The sequence below is a fragment of the Oryzias latipes genome, chromosome 12, assembly GCF_002234675.1.
Source record: "Oryzias latipes chromosome 12, ASM223467v1".
Lineage (NCBI taxonomy): Eukaryota > Metazoa > Chordata > Actinopteri > Beloniformes > Adrianichthyidae > Oryzias > Oryzias latipes.
In genome coordinates this window covers 13,820,071-13,834,935 of record NC_019870.2, presented here as the reverse complement: position 1 = coordinate 13,834,935, position 14,865 = coordinate 13,820,071, and the positions used below count along the sequence as shown (strand labels likewise).

Genomic DNA, 14,865 nt, shown 5'->3' with positions numbered 1-14,865 from the left:
CAGCAGATTCCACAAAAGATTATTCAAGGTATATAAGATTTTACCGTTTCAAAAAAATATACACGTTTTAGGACAAGCACAAACGACTGCGTTGATAATAAATACTTTGTTGTGTTGTTGTTAGTGCTAAATCTACGGTCTAATTTAATGCAAGTTTGTCACGAAAGTGCGACTCACGTAAGGGTTGGGCGAGCATAGCGGTGTATTGTGGGAGAGACAGAAGCTAGAGAGGCACACACAATATGTGCTGGCTCTCGCTGAAAAGGAGGCAGTATTCTTCAAGCTAAATCATGTAATGTACGCGGCGAAAGGAAAGCGATTTCACCTTTTCGTCAATTAAAAAAACCACTCGATCGGACGAACTATGTCCAAGCCAGGGGAGAGGAACAGATTCAACGAAGACCATGGCAAAAAGCAGAGTTCAAGTAAGCTTGTGCTTTTTTCCTCCTCTTTTCTACAGCCTTCCTCATGCCTGTTTTCCGCAAGTGGGATATATACGCTGTATATCCCCCTTTCGCTCTCGCAGGGGTTCCCTCCTCAGCTCCAGCCGTGCATCTGTAATATTTCTGTTTCCAAAGTGTCGGGGGGCTGGCAAGGGGATCGCGTTAGCGCTGCCTAACCGTAGCTCCCCGTTTTGCCTGTCGCTTGGCTGTCGTTTCAGGTCTGGCGAACGGCATGGACAGTCATCCCGTGTGCGGCTCAGCGGAGAAGCGGAGTCACCACTGGAGAAGTTACAAGTTGATAGTGGACCCGGCGCTGAAGAAGGGCTCCCACAAACTGTACCGCTACGATGGACAGACTTTCAGCATGCCTGTGAGTCAGTGCCGCCGTTGACGCGCCGGAACGGCCACAATAGTAACCGAGTAGCCGACCTCCATGATTGGTTTCAAAGTGGCCGTGTTGCCGGGGGCCGTCCACGGGCATCTTCCAAATGTGTTCTTGAATAAACCACGTCTACAGAACAGATTTATTTACTAATCTATTTATTTTTACGACTTTGCAACAAGTCGGATCAGCGTGGATAACAGCGCCGCGTTTCCCTCTCTTTTACCCCCCACAGAACCCCGGGATCCCCCCGGTGGACATGGTTCGAGACCCGAGGATCGGTCGGCTCTGGACGAAATATAAGGAGACGGACCTCCCTGTGCCTAAATTTAAGGTGTTTACATTCATAAATCGTATTTACTACATCATGGATCTGATGAGTCGTCAAAAGTTGCAGACACACCCCCCTCCCTGTCATCTTCCATGAAAAATGTGGACCCCCCCCTTCGCCCCCAACATTAACCCCAATACCGTTTATCATTAGCTTAAGCCATTCCTCTCCCTCCTCACAGATCGATGAGTGCTACATCGGCCCCGTGCCCCCGAAGGAGGTGACATTCGCCCGGCTCAACGACAACATCCGGGAGGGGTTTCTCACCGACATGTGCAAGAAATTCGGAGACATCGAGGAGGTGGAGATCCTGTACAATCCGAAGAACAAGAAACACCTGGGAATAGCTAAAGTGGTTTTTGAGAACGTCAAGTCTGCCAAGGTGGCCGTGCAGTCGCTGCACAACACCTCAGTGATGGGAAACATCATCCACGTGGAGCTGGACCCAAAAGGTAAACACAGATTCATTCATGCGGCGTTGAGGCATAGAGGTGTAGCTTACAGTCCAAAAACCTCTCTGTTTTTGACTTGCTAGGATGACAGCAGTCACGTGTTCAAAGTTGCATGCGTTGCCCGGCAACATGGATAATTGAATTTCATTGAAAACTAGTGTGTTCCCACAAGCCCAGAGCTGGGGGTGCTTCCTATTCCCTCTGTGCATCATTTTACACCTGCAAACAAACACACACACCCAAATGTCAGCCCCTTCCACACCACTTTGTCTCTATAAAGGAATATATGTAGTTTTTTAGGAAAATTTGTATATAAAAAGAACAAAGGTATATTTTTATTTGGTGGTATTTTGATGCTTTACTGTTACTTTGAGCTAATATTTAATCAGTTGATTTTTGTCTTGAGCACTTTTACTGATAAATAGGGGTGTAATGATTCATTTTAACAGCGGTTCAATTCATATCATAATTTGTGTTTGATGATGTGATTCATCGTTGATATTGCTTCATTTTGAACGGTTGGATTCACCGATCTAAAATCGATCAGGGACATCTTTAGCCAAAAATTCATCCAGTGTTACTCAGAGATAAAGACCTGGTACTGAACAGCGCAGTGGAAGTTTTCTAGATTCCTTGTTTTTCTTGCAAGATAATCAAGTGTAAATTATAAATGTGTATAGACACAAAAGAATTAATGACAAGTCCATTCATACTTTAGTTTTCTAGAGTGCAGCCCACTGTTGTTGTTCCACAAATGGAGCATCATTAGAACATTCTAGCACACTGTATGGTCACGTCTCTGATGGCCCGATCACTTTTTGCCGTCATCATGTGTGTTGTCCGCTGTGATGGCACTTGGTCGTATTTTTCCCAATATCGATATAAACGATCTATTTTATTTTGAAACAATTTTATGATGGTATGTAAAACAGACAGATGGATCTGGTTGGATCATAGGAATATAAATCCATTCATTGTTACACCTGTTAAAATAAATACCTGAAAAAATGTAAATAACATTTAAAAATCAGCATAGTTGTGTGTTTTTCTTAATGAATGTATGAATGTTTGTGTCATCTCTTAGTGCCATATTTTAATTTCACGAATGTTTGTCATTTCTAACATGTTTATGCTTTTATTTTTTTAAGTTTGTGACTGATTTGTGATTTCAATGAAGCTTGCTGCAAAGCTTACAAATGTTTTTTTTGTCTGACCAAGTCACGTTTAATCTGCCCGTTCAAGCTGACGCTGGTACATTTACTGTTTGACAGGTGAGAACCGCCTGAGGTACTTCCAGCTCCTCATGAATGGCAGCTACACGCCGAAAACCCTGCCTGTTGGGGTGGAGGAGGCCAGGGAAGTGTCCCCTCGCAGTCTGGCTGAAGCAATACTGGTAAAAGAATAATTAACAGTAGAAACTGGTTTTTGAAACCCTGCTAAACTGCTGATTTGGAGAATTTGAAGGAAAACATTTTGTCTTGATGTTATTATTGAATTGTGATTCTCATTTCCTCTGTCACCTGTGTTATCAGCTCAGGTGGTAGGTGGGCTGATGAGATATAACTGAGGTCCTTGACTGTTCTGAACTGAAGGCACTGCAACGTGCCCTTTGCCCTAGAGGCTCAAGATCTGTGACTCGCTCGTATCTGTTAACTGAAGTGTTGCTTAAATCCACTGGAGGAGAGTGGCTAATGTTTAGGAAATGTTTCCCGATGACAGAAAATGTCACCGATGTGGTTTAGATTTCTGGTGTGCTGCTTAGATGACCCCTCCCATCTGGTTTGTTTTTTGCAGGCCTGTGAGCGTAGGTTGTCGGAGAGCAGCATGGCGGTTGTGGGAGGGGCTTTGCCGCCCAGCAGCTCCAACACGCCCCTCAGCCTGGAAACGGGCTACTCCAGCCTGAGGCAGGACACCCCGCAGTCCCAGGGAACCCCTCACACGCCACGCCAGCCCGGTACGCCCTACTCTCAAGACTCCAACTACTCGAGTCGGCAGTCCACGCCTGCGTATCAGTCCGGCCGCACTGAGAGCTCTGGCAGCTACAAGTCTCGCCGCCACGAGAGCAAGTTCCAGGATGCATACAACCGCAGACCGGAGCGGCCGCAGTATCGCAGCAACATGTATCGAAACACGCCATCCGAACAGTCGCCCTTTAAACAGCACCAGCTCACCCCTCCCGAACCTCCACCCTCCACACCTACCTTTGCCTACTCTGCACCTCCACCTGCTACGCCCAACTTTAAGTCCGCCTTTTCCCCCTACCAGACTCCATTACCTCCCGCTTTCCCCCCGGCAGAACCAGCTTTCCATCACCCGGCCCAGAGGGAGGGGGAGTATCTCAGACCGCCGCAGCCGCCTCTGCCAGCTGCAGTTGACTTTGTACCGGTCAAGGAGAGACCAGAAACCCCCCCGGAGCCGCCACCAGAACCCACGGCGGCTCCAGCTACCCCTCCTCCCCAAACGCCGGAGAGATGCCCCTCACCCGGCTCCCCCGTGCACGATCTGGAGCGGAACAGTCTGGACTCCCGAATCGAGATGCTCCTCAAGGAAAAAAGGACAAAGCTGCTGCCCTTCCTGGAGGAGAGGGACTCGGACAATGAGGTGCAAATGGAGGGAAGTCCAATCTCCTCCTCATCCTCTCAGCTGTCCCCGATCCCGCCTTACCTCGGCGGGCAGCAGAATTCCCGTCCGTGTAGCACAGGCTTGGAGGACATCAGCCCGACTCCACTGCCGGACTCGGAGGACGACGAGCCAACTCCTGGAGTCCAACTGTCGGCCAAGAGAATCGGCTCTCCCGCCGCCGACGAGACGGGCAACAGTGACCTCAAGAACGCCACTTTACGAGGCCGCTCCTCCACCGAAAAGATGGAGTCGGTAAGTTTGGGCACTGAGATGCAAAAGCAGATTTCTGTCATGAGGTGCAGCGCTCAGATGGCAGATGCAGCAGCTTGACTGGGTGATTGTAGTGTGGCGTTGAGGTTTATGCGTGCCGCCAAGTGACAGTTATATCGGGGACACAGGAAGTCTCGGGGTAAGGTGGTAGTAAACCTTTTGTTCTACTGTTCTCTACTGCAGTAGAAACAATTTCTTTAACCAAATTTATCATCTCAAACATAAACAAATATCTACTGAAAATATTGCATGTTAGATTTTGCGAATTTGAAGCTCTAAGTTTGAGCAACAGTTAAATCAAATATGAATGAATCCCTCTGCCACCTTACTTCTACTTTCACACTGAGGGACGTTGGAGATGTTTTCATTTCCACACTTTGGTCTGAAACAAGAAATAAGGGCAGCTTTGCTGTTTAAAGATTCAAAGCCTTTCGTTTCCTCTTTCTAACACTACACACACGTGTACACAGAGACACACACTTGCTACACACAGTGAGGAAAACACAGTTAGGTGGTTGGCCCCATTCAGCTTTTCACTTCCTGGTTTAGGCCGAGTCTGACAGTCTCATATTTCAAGTTATCACAATGCAAACAGAGCTAGCAGGTCATTTGGGTATTGAAGCCCCTCCCACACCCGCTTTCTTCTAGTTATGTTTCTGTTGTGACAGAGGTCTTTTTTTTTTTGCTCGGTGGTATTTTATAAGATGATTCATTTTTACGCCTTTGGTTTGGGGCTCGCCGCTCTGCTTCCTTGTCTAAACAAATAACTGAGTTTGGAAGCACGTTGACCGGCGATGCAGGTTGCTCGCGTTTGACCGCGCCAGCGGTCCTTGAACTTGGAAGTCGTCTGTTGCTCTTATTTTGAAATGCTGCATCAGACTTTGAAAGCAGATCCAACATGGTCGGATGCATCAAACACACGTGAAATAGCCTAGATGGACGCTTGGAGAAGAACTTAAAGACCAGGCTCGATCAAAGTTGTGTTTTTTGTGCTTTTTTTCTGATGAAAATTTCTGAAAATTCAGATTAAAATAGAATTTCTAAGAATGTCTTTATTCAAAGTGTTGTGCTTCACAACGTTTGAGATGTTGTGACGTCGTGCATCTCCACTTATTTCTTCATAAAGTTTTCAGAATGACAGACTTTTCTGATCTGCCACCATCATGCTCTTTTCACCCAGGGTCACCAGTCCTCGGGGGAGGACATGGAGATCTCAGACGATGAGATGCCGGGCGCTCCGATCACCAGTGGAGACTGCAGCAAGGACATCGTAATAAACTCTGCGGTGTCTCCCATGCATACCCATGCCATCCCTCCCGGGTACCACCCCTTACAGCACCAGGCCGGCTTCGCTATGCACCACCACCTGGCCGCTCACCTGGCCGCTCACCCCGGGGTGCCTCCTCACATGTTGGCACCCATCAGCCCCTACGCCCCCAGCATGATGCCGCTAATGCAAATGGAGCTGATGAGCCGGCTGCAGTGGAGCACCGTTCCCATGTCCTTCCAGATGCAGCAGCAGATGCTGAGTCGCATGGCTCAGACTAGAGGGCCCTACGTGTATCCACATTATATGGACAGCGGTGCGTTCGCAGGGCCCTACCAGCCTCTGGCCATGGGCGCCACGCATGCCAACAGTGCACAGGAATGGCAGAACCCCAGTATACCCAAATTCAACCCCACCGTTCCCCCGCCTGGTTACGACGGCAAAAAGGAGGATCCCCACAAGGCGACCGTTGACGGCGTGTTGCTGGTTATTGTCAAAGAGCTGAAGGCCATCATGAAGAGGGACCTCAACCGCAAAATGGTGGAGGTGGTGGCTTTCCGAGCGTTCGACGAGTGGTGGGAGAAGAAGGAACACTCGGCAAAGGTGAGATGCTTTTGGAGTTAAAGTGAGATGCATAGGTCTGCATACACACGAGAATGTCCATCCGTCCCTCCGTTTGGTCAGCACTGCTTCAGCAGATGACCAGCAGTCTGAGTTTCCCGCTGATTTGCCTCTCTGCTGTCCGGTTTGTGTACACAGCCAGGAGTTTTGAATGTATGCCATTATACCTGCCACTTTGACAAATACCATAATGGATTGATCGGATCTCACTCTTGCCTCTGCGTTGGGAGGAATGCAAATGAGTTGTGGAGTCATTTGATTTTGGTAAAGTCAACAGTTTAACTCATCAATCATTTAAGCCGTCTGTCAAGGGAAATGCCAAAGGGTCACGGCTTCAACCTACTTCCTGTTTCAGTTTTTGATTGAAAGTCAGCTTCAACTTTCGCCGCTTTAAAAAGAAACACACTTCCTAAATGTTTTAACACTGGGATTAAGGATTAAAAAGTGAATCTTGGATTACATCCCTGTTTTCTTCTTTCCAGGCGTCTTTGACTCCTCTGAAGGGCTCTGAGGGCAAAGAAGAGGATCGACCCAAACCTAAAGAGACACTAGGCTCAAGCCTGCTGGAGAACTGGAACAAGGGCGAGGGGCTCGGCTACGAGGGAATGGGTCTGGGAATTGGACTGCGGGGCGCCATCCGCCTGCCCTCTTTCAAGGTCAGTTTCAGAATGTCGTCGGTGTCGATGAAGGTGTCTGGGTGCTCAAAGTGGGGGCTTGTGCTTAGGTGAAAAGGAAAGATCCACCTGAGGCTGCATCTGCGAGCGACAACAAACGTGCCAGGCCGTCCACGCCGGTAGACGACGAACTTGAGGACGAAGGTATGGCTCCGTTTGAGCTTAACCAGACGTCAAATTTTGACTTTAGGAGCGTCAAAAAATCAGCTTCTCTGCTGGTGATTCTCTGGCAGAACGAGATCGAGATCTGACCGAGCTCCCTGCAGATGAGTCCAAGATGGACGCCGACGGCCTCGCCAAGCGACGGCACTCCCGACCCCGCGTGCTGGACAGTGAGGGAGAGGAGGAGGAGGACACCTCAGAAAAGGAGGAGTCTTTGTCTGACAGGGAAGAAGGAGAGTCTGATGAAGTGAAGGTTAAAGACAGACTCGCGTCAGGCAAGGTAAGCTCCACCCTAAAAAAATAAATTAAAAAAACGTATAAATCTGTTTGTTTTGTTTTTTATTCCTTCGTATTTATTCTCCTTTTAAAAGAAAAGTGGCGAGGAAGAGGATGATGGGAAAGACGTTGGAGACTCGTCTGGAGACAGCTCGTCCTCTGATTCATCCGATGACGGTACTTCATATATCCGACGTGTGCTTGCAGTTCGACCCTTCAGGGTTCCGGTTCTAAATCGCCTCTCTGCTGGGTTTGTTCTTCGGCAGAAGCGGGCAGCCCGGCGTCCTCCAAAGCCAGTTCCGACTCCACCTCGGAAAGCTCCGACTCCTCCTCTGAAAGCTCCAGCTCCTCAGAGTATGAGCTGAGCTCAGACGATGAGGACGACCAGGTGTCAGAGGAGGGTCGCAAAGGCCCAAGGACACCCTCGTCTTCTTCCTCCTCCTCCTCCTCGTCTTCTTCCTCGGAAGACGAAGGGGAGGCAGGCGTCAGACCGCCGAGCCCTCCCACAGGACCCCTTGTGGAGGTGAAAGAGGAGCATGAGGAGAGGGAAGAAGTTAGCAGCAAACACAAGAGGAGACCTCCAAGTCCTGAGGAGGTGTCAGCCAAAGACCTGAAGCCAACGCTGCCTAAAGGTGTCTAGCTGTTCTGTCGGCTCCAGCCTGCTGTCTGTCACAGATCGTCCTCAGAAACGTCTTCTCTTGTCTTTCAGTCAAAGAGGAGGACATCCAGACGGACGGCGGCGCAGCTGTGGGGAAGTCTGAACCTGCAGAACACGCAGCAAACCTTCGCCCACCTACTCCCACAGGGACGCTGCCAGATAGCGACCAGGAGACGAAAGCTAAAGGTAAGGTGCCCCCAGAACCCGCCCTCTTTGATCTAAAGTGTCCCGCCTCTGCTTCTCTAACTCCCCCCTCCCTCCCTCCTCACCCTCCTGTAGAAGTTCGCTCCCTCCTCCACCCACCCTCTGTTCCAATCCCCGAATTCGCCCAGCGGGCCCGGCTCCCCACAGAGGAGGACATCCCCCGCACGCCTGGCAGGGACTTGATGGAACGGGCTCGGGGTCTGGGCAAATCCCAGAGCACCGACACGGTTCCCATCACACCCGGCAGCGACGCCCCCCTGACGGGCAGCAGCCTGTTGCTCAGCTCCCCTCACATCCCCGGTAGCCCCTTCTCCTACCCCGCCCAGTCCCCGGTCCTCAGTGCAGGGCTCCCTCGAACCCCAGGGAGAGACCTAACCTTCACCCCCGTCTTCCCCGACCCCGCAGTGCTAACGCTTAACAGGAAAATATCCTCCGAAAGTCTGGATGATAAACCCGTGTTCAAAGAGCCCCCCCTCAACTCCCTTCCCCATCAGACTCAGTCGGCCGGCTCCGAGCTCTCCACAAGTGTCCCAGAAGATCTGTCCTCTGATCTCTCCGTAGATGTTCCCGAGCCCTCTGACAGCACGCCGTCAAAGAAAAAGATCGGCCGACCTAAAGGCAAAAAGGGCCTGGCGGCCTCCCCAGCCCACGAGTCTTTAGAGCTGTCAGCTGAATCAGAACCTCTGCCTCCTGAAGCCCATCTGGAGGATCCATCCATTCATGCGATATCTGCAGAGTCCCCCAAACACCGCACTTTGGATTTTCGGGAAGAAGGCTCCAAGCCTCAGACGGTGCTGCCGGCGGAGGACGGCCTGCTCTCCTGCGACGAGGACTCACCTGTGGTGGCTAAGTCAACAAGGAGGTCGCGGCGGTGCTGGGAGGAGCTGCTTCGAGGGAGCCTGTCTCCCGTCACGACGCCCCCACGCTCCTACTTTACCCGGCGCTCTGACTTTGAGGAGATGACGATCCTATACGACATCTGGAACGAAGGCATCGACGAAGAGGACATCCGGCTTCTGCAGATCACCTACGACAAGATGCTCCAGCAGGACAACGGCAACGACTGGCTGAACGACACGCTGTGGGTCAACCACCCTCATATCCTTTCTGTCCGGCAAACTGAATGTGACAGAGCAGTGCCCTCTGCTGGTGAAAACTGGGACATGTTATTTATTTGTTGGGCTGTGTTGCCTCCCTGTCTGTTTGAATCTTTGACTTCTCTGCACCTACCAACATCCCCGTAGTGAAGAAAAAGAGGAGGGACGACGGCATGAGGGATCACGCCACCGGCTGCGCGCGAAGCGAGGGGTACTATAAGATCGACAAAAAGGACAAGATCAAGTACCTGCAGAGTTCACGGCTGCTGTCGGAAGAGCCGCCCGTCGACACACAGGTGGGCGGGAAGGATCTGTGCATGGAAACGGATCACGGATACATTTCAGATGTGTTCTAACATGGTTTGCTGAACCTGTCATCCTCTTAGGGCATGAGCATCCCAGCGCAGGTCCAAGCCTCTTCCAGAGCTGGCTCGGAGCGCCGCTCAGAACAGCGGCGATTGCTGTCCTCTTTTGCTTGTGACAGCGACTTGTTGAAGTTCAACCAGCTGAAGGTAAATAAAGTGAACCAGAATCCTTAAACTCTAAAGTATAGAAGGACGGTAATGAAAATGTGCCAAATACCCGCTCCTGTGATCCTGAGAGTCAAGTCTTTCTTTTAGTTCCGGAAGAAGAAGATCCGATTCTGCAAATCAAACATTCACGACTGGGGTCTGTTCGCCATGGAGCCCATAGCTGCAGACGAAATGGTGATCGAGTACGTGGGTCAGAACATCAGACAGGTGAGACATCAGCCTGTGCTCGCTTTCTTTTTTGGATTTTTGTAGCTAGAAAACCTCCTGCAAAGACCTGACAACAGCATGTCAGAGATACTTCTTCAATTAACATGCATTCCATAAATGTTTTGCATATTTACAAAGTAGGATATATTTATGAACATTATTTTTTTTTTATTTTGAAAGTTAGAATGCATTTTATTTTGTCCTATTCTTTAAAACAGTTAAAGAATAGGACAGCTATTTTCTTTACTGATCTAGATGTTACACATATTCATGTAATTTTAAAGACATTTTAAACCTTTAAAACATATAAAATACATTATTTCTTTGACTAATGCAGTAAAACCATTAGTCCATGTCAGTTTTCTGTCCCTAAATGTGGTTTGTGTAGCTTACAACAGCAGTCCCCAACCTGCGGCCCGGTACTGGACAGTGGGCCAGCTGGTACCGGGCTGCAGAGAGAAACATTCTATCATTTGATTTAAATTCTGATTTTAAAGGAACTTTTATTTTGGAAAACTTCTGGACGCGCGTCAAGTCGCTTGGTCACACGTGGAGAGAGAAAAAGAACCTTCAACTTCAAAATAAAAGAAATGTCAGGAGTTTTTTTTACTCCAAATATGGATTGTTTGTGACATTTGTTAAACGGTGGATACTTTTTTATGACTATATTTAAAAAAAACATTTACCTATTTTTTTTTCTTTTCGTTTTTTAACTTTTTCTATTTGCTATTATTTATCTGTTGCACCTTAAAAGTCGGACAAGGCTGAAGTTGGCGTCTGATTTTTGTCTTTTTTTTTCCTTAGTTTCTACTTTGACCACTTTGGGTTAAGGGAAAATCAATATCACATTTAAAATGTTCTCACATTAAATCTAGCGTACAAATACATTTTAGAGCAGCTGCAGATATCTTACAGATGGATGAAGGTAAAGTTTACCCTCAAAAGTCAAGAGAAACTGGAGGCGAAAAAAACCAAATCAGATGCCAACTTCAGTCTCATACAGGCCGATCCATGAAAATACTGTCAGATATTGAACTGAAAAACGATGGGGACCGCTGGTCTGCCTGAACACGCCTGTGTTAGTTAGGATTGTGAAAACGAGCTCCTAATTGAAGGTTTGATAGGGTTCTTTAGAGTTCAGCAGAAGGGATTCTCACAGCCTGCTCGCGGTCTTCTCCAACAGGTGATAGCCGACATGAGGGAGAAGCGTTACGAGGAGGAGGGCATCGGGAGCAGCTACATGTTCCGGGTGGACCACGACACCATCATCGATGCGACGAAATGCGGAAACTTTGCCCGTTTCATCAACCACAGCTGCAACGTAAGGCAACGCGAGCGTCTGTGGCGCCAGACTCCACGTCCCGTTCTCACCCGTGTGTTTGCTTGTGTGTGCAGCCCAACTGTTATGCAAAGGTCATCACCGTGGAATCCCAGAAGAAGATCGTGATCTACTCTCGGCAGCCGATCAACGTCAACGAGGAGATCACCTACGACTACAAGTTCCCCATCGAGGACGAGAAGATCCCCTGTCTGTGTGGGGCGGAGAACTGTAGGGGAACGCTCAACTGAAACTCCGGTCCAGGTCAGAAGAATTTCCCACAGGCTGTGAAAGAAACAAGCGCCGACTCTGAACTCAAGATTAGGAGCAAGGAGGAGGAGAAGCCAGTGAGGCTAAGCTACCTTCATCTATTTAACTCTAGATTGTTTACGATTCATGGTGCTCTTAAAAAAAAAAAGGAACGAGGCGTCGCTTTTGCTCGACTCGCCGGTTCCGGCATTTCCTCCCCGCCGTCGCCTCAGAACTGGACAGTATTTCAGCACGGTTCCTCCCACATCTCCATGTGGTCCGTGCGCACTTTTTTTTTCTTCCTTATTAGTTGGATAAGCTTTACCCCCACACACACACTTGTTGTGGTACAAACAACCCAGCTGCTCAAAAACACTGTCGTGATGCTCCACCCCAGCAGACGAGCGTGTCTGCCTGGAAGCAGCATCCTTTATTTTATTATTATTATTATTTTTTTTTTTTTTTACTGAATAAAAGTCAAACTTAATTTAAAAGAAGTGATTCAATCCTGCCGCAAAATATATAAAAAAAACAGTTTCTTTCTCCACCAGCCAAGAAAGGATCATGCTGCTTCCTAATGGTTTATGCAAGACGACGTGCATCAGTCAGTATCCAGTGTTGTCCGGAGGTTCCTCCTCACGCCTGATTCCTTCAAAGACACTAGTAGTTTCTGTTTGAGTGTTAATCGTCTCCTCAGAGTATTCTGTCAAACTATGTGCTGCCCCCTTCAGGCCGCGCTTGAAACAGCTTCTGTCTGCATCCTCTGAGCAGCAGGGACATGTTTCCAGTTTCTCCACTTCCTCAGTTAAAGTGCCATACAAGCCTTTGTTTACCGGAAGAGGTGCGTCTGTTCCCTCAGAGGTGTGTTAACGGGGAGGCTGGAGAATGAAGTTCTCTGTTTTGTTCCTGGGAAACCGGCTCACGTCTTGTCTGTGAGATTTTTTTTTTCTCAGCTGACTTCCTGTTTGTCTCTCATTCGCGTCTTTCTTCATGTCGTTTCTTCAAAAAGAGACTATTTCAGGATTGCTCTGAACCAGTCAGCTCCCCTTTCAAGACCAAGTCTGTCTTTGTTTTTTTTATTAAATTGCATTGATTGTAGCTTTTTCTTTTCCATCACTAATGTTCATATTGTAAATGATAACTTGTACAGGAGATCAAAAGCATTTGATATATATATATATATATATCTTCAAAAAGGTAACACTTTTAAGATCCATCTCTCCTTTCTTTTTTCCATTTTTTTTAATGAAAGACTGAGTATTTAAAATATTTTCAGGGATCTGTAAAAGGAATCTGACGATTCAAAAAGGTTGTTTATTTAAAGAATGAGGTCCATTGTGTACAGCAAACGTCTCCGCTCCTCTCCTGAAAAGATTGTTTCTTGTGGAAACATCTTGGTATTTTGCCCATTTGCTTTGTAATTCTACAACGTGTAAATAGTGTAACTGTGAATACTATATAAATATATAAACATATATTTTTGTTTCCCGGGGATTTGCTACGTAAAGGCAGCGCGACGGGCGGCGAGGTGAGCGCTGACTTGGTAGCAGGAAATTCGGCTTGTGTCAAGCTTTGTTGGTTCTTTTTTTTATTTTTTATTTTGTGTTGTAAATTCTATGAAAAGTTGTTTGCGGTGTGGAGAATAAAAAAAAAAGAAGTGCAGAATCGGCATGGGAAGAGGCCTGAAGGGCCAGGCCTTTTTGTGTCTATTTATTATATGACAAATGTATTTAAAAAAAAAAGAAAAAGAAAAAAGTGAAATAAAGCAATTTTGCATACATCCATGAAATGCTGATTTTCTCTTTTTTTTGGTAAATTGAAATAACTCTTTGTCTTTATTTGAATTAAAAAAAATAATGAAGTAAATCATCTGCATTTCTGCCTCCCAGCTATTTGTTCCAAGGATAACCAACCTGGGGGGTATTCCAGGAAGCTTGTGTAACCCTTGTGCTATCCTAGGCACTTTAACATTTGGAGTTGGGTCATCTAGACCCACTAGACAGTGCGCTGAACCTTTTTTCTTCAATGATTTGTGATCTTCACTGGTGTCCATGGATTAAATGATATCTTTCCACCTTTATCCACCTTTGTCATGGTAGGGAGAACACGTCAATGTAAGGGTGGGGTCTTTTAAGATAGCACAAGGGATAAACTACCCTGACTTTAACCCTGAACTCTGGCTGAAATCCGCCTTAACTTGCTTACTCTGGGTATGTCGGTTCCAAAAGACCGGATATGAGTTAGCGTAATTACGCTCGACTTGGTAACCCGGGTTAATGCGCGTGCACGGCAAGTGCATAAAGACATTCTCAATGGATTGCCAATTTCCGGAGTCACCATGGAAACGCGTGGAGAACAAAAGAGAGTGCCAGACTCCAGTGAGACGAAGAGTACACCCATCAAAAAAGTAATACGGCTGCATCAGCAAAAGAAAAAGTTTCTGCCTGGAGAAAAAGAACGGACAAAGTAAACACAAGAGTTTCTATCTCATTTCCTTTTTCATTGTGACGCGCATGTGTATATATATAGATAGATAGATATACATATATATCTATATCTTATCCAACTTAAATGAATTACTTTAATTGTAACACGAAATTTAAAATTTTTCTTTTACAACTCAAATTTACACATTTATCTAATTAAATGTCATATTACTCGAAATCAATTAAACGTTTTCCATTTTAATTTATTGTACTTCTTGAACTCTCATGTGTCTAATTTTAAACCTGCAGATATACTCATTTTTGTTACAATGAAATGAATGAAACTAAACAGATTTGCAACATGGGACACAAGGTCTTACAATATTTTTCTGGCTTTAAAAATACTCCAAAGCCAGCAGAGGTGCTATATAAACTCATCATCCTCTCCCTCCCTCTCACTCATGGTGCAGAAAGAATTAATCATAACAGGACAAATAACTCGGTAAAACACAGTAAAACAGCTAAACAACTAAACACATTTGGACAAAAACCCACACTTAAACCCAAATCCGTCCAGACAGGCAAAGGGAATGGTATCCCACAATTCCTTGCGGTTCCGATCTAACAGCTGCACCAAAATTACGCCTACTTAATTGAATTCATTTGAATGAAA

At 47.0% G+C, this 14,865-nt stretch overlaps 1 protein-coding gene across 2 annotated transcripts; it reads left to right on the top strand.

The window, feature by feature from the left end:
* Positions 1 to 19: 19 nt before the first annotated feature.
* setd1b (SET domain containing 1B) lies at positions 20 to 13,550 on the top strand. 2 transcript variants are annotated; one of them, XM_023960447.1, is made up of 19 exons: positions 20 to 425; positions 662 to 813; positions 1,061 to 1,159; positions 1,338 to 1,608; positions 2,880 to 3,001; positions 3,403 to 4,482; positions 5,681 to 6,370; positions 6,871 to 7,044; positions 7,113 to 7,206; positions 7,296 to 7,504; positions 7,596 to 7,677; positions 7,767 to 8,132; positions 8,210 to 8,344; positions 8,924 to 9,460; positions 9,589 to 9,755; positions 9,846 to 9,971; positions 10,080 to 10,199; positions 11,383 to 11,520; positions 11,595 to 13,550. In XM_023960447.1, the coding sequence occupies exons 1-19, from the start codon at positions 365 to 367 to the stop codon at positions 11,766 to 11,768; spliced, it is 4,797 nt and encodes a 1,598-aa protein (XP_023816215.1). In that variant the 5' UTR covers positions 20 to 364; the 3' UTR covers positions 11,769 to 13,550. The 2 variants fall into 2 exon arrangements, with proteins under 2 accessions (XP_023816215.1, XP_011480129.1); XM_011481827.3 differs by having other exon boundaries at positions 8,438 to 9,460.
* The last annotated feature ends 1,315 nt before the right edge of the window (positions 13,551 to 14,865 follow it).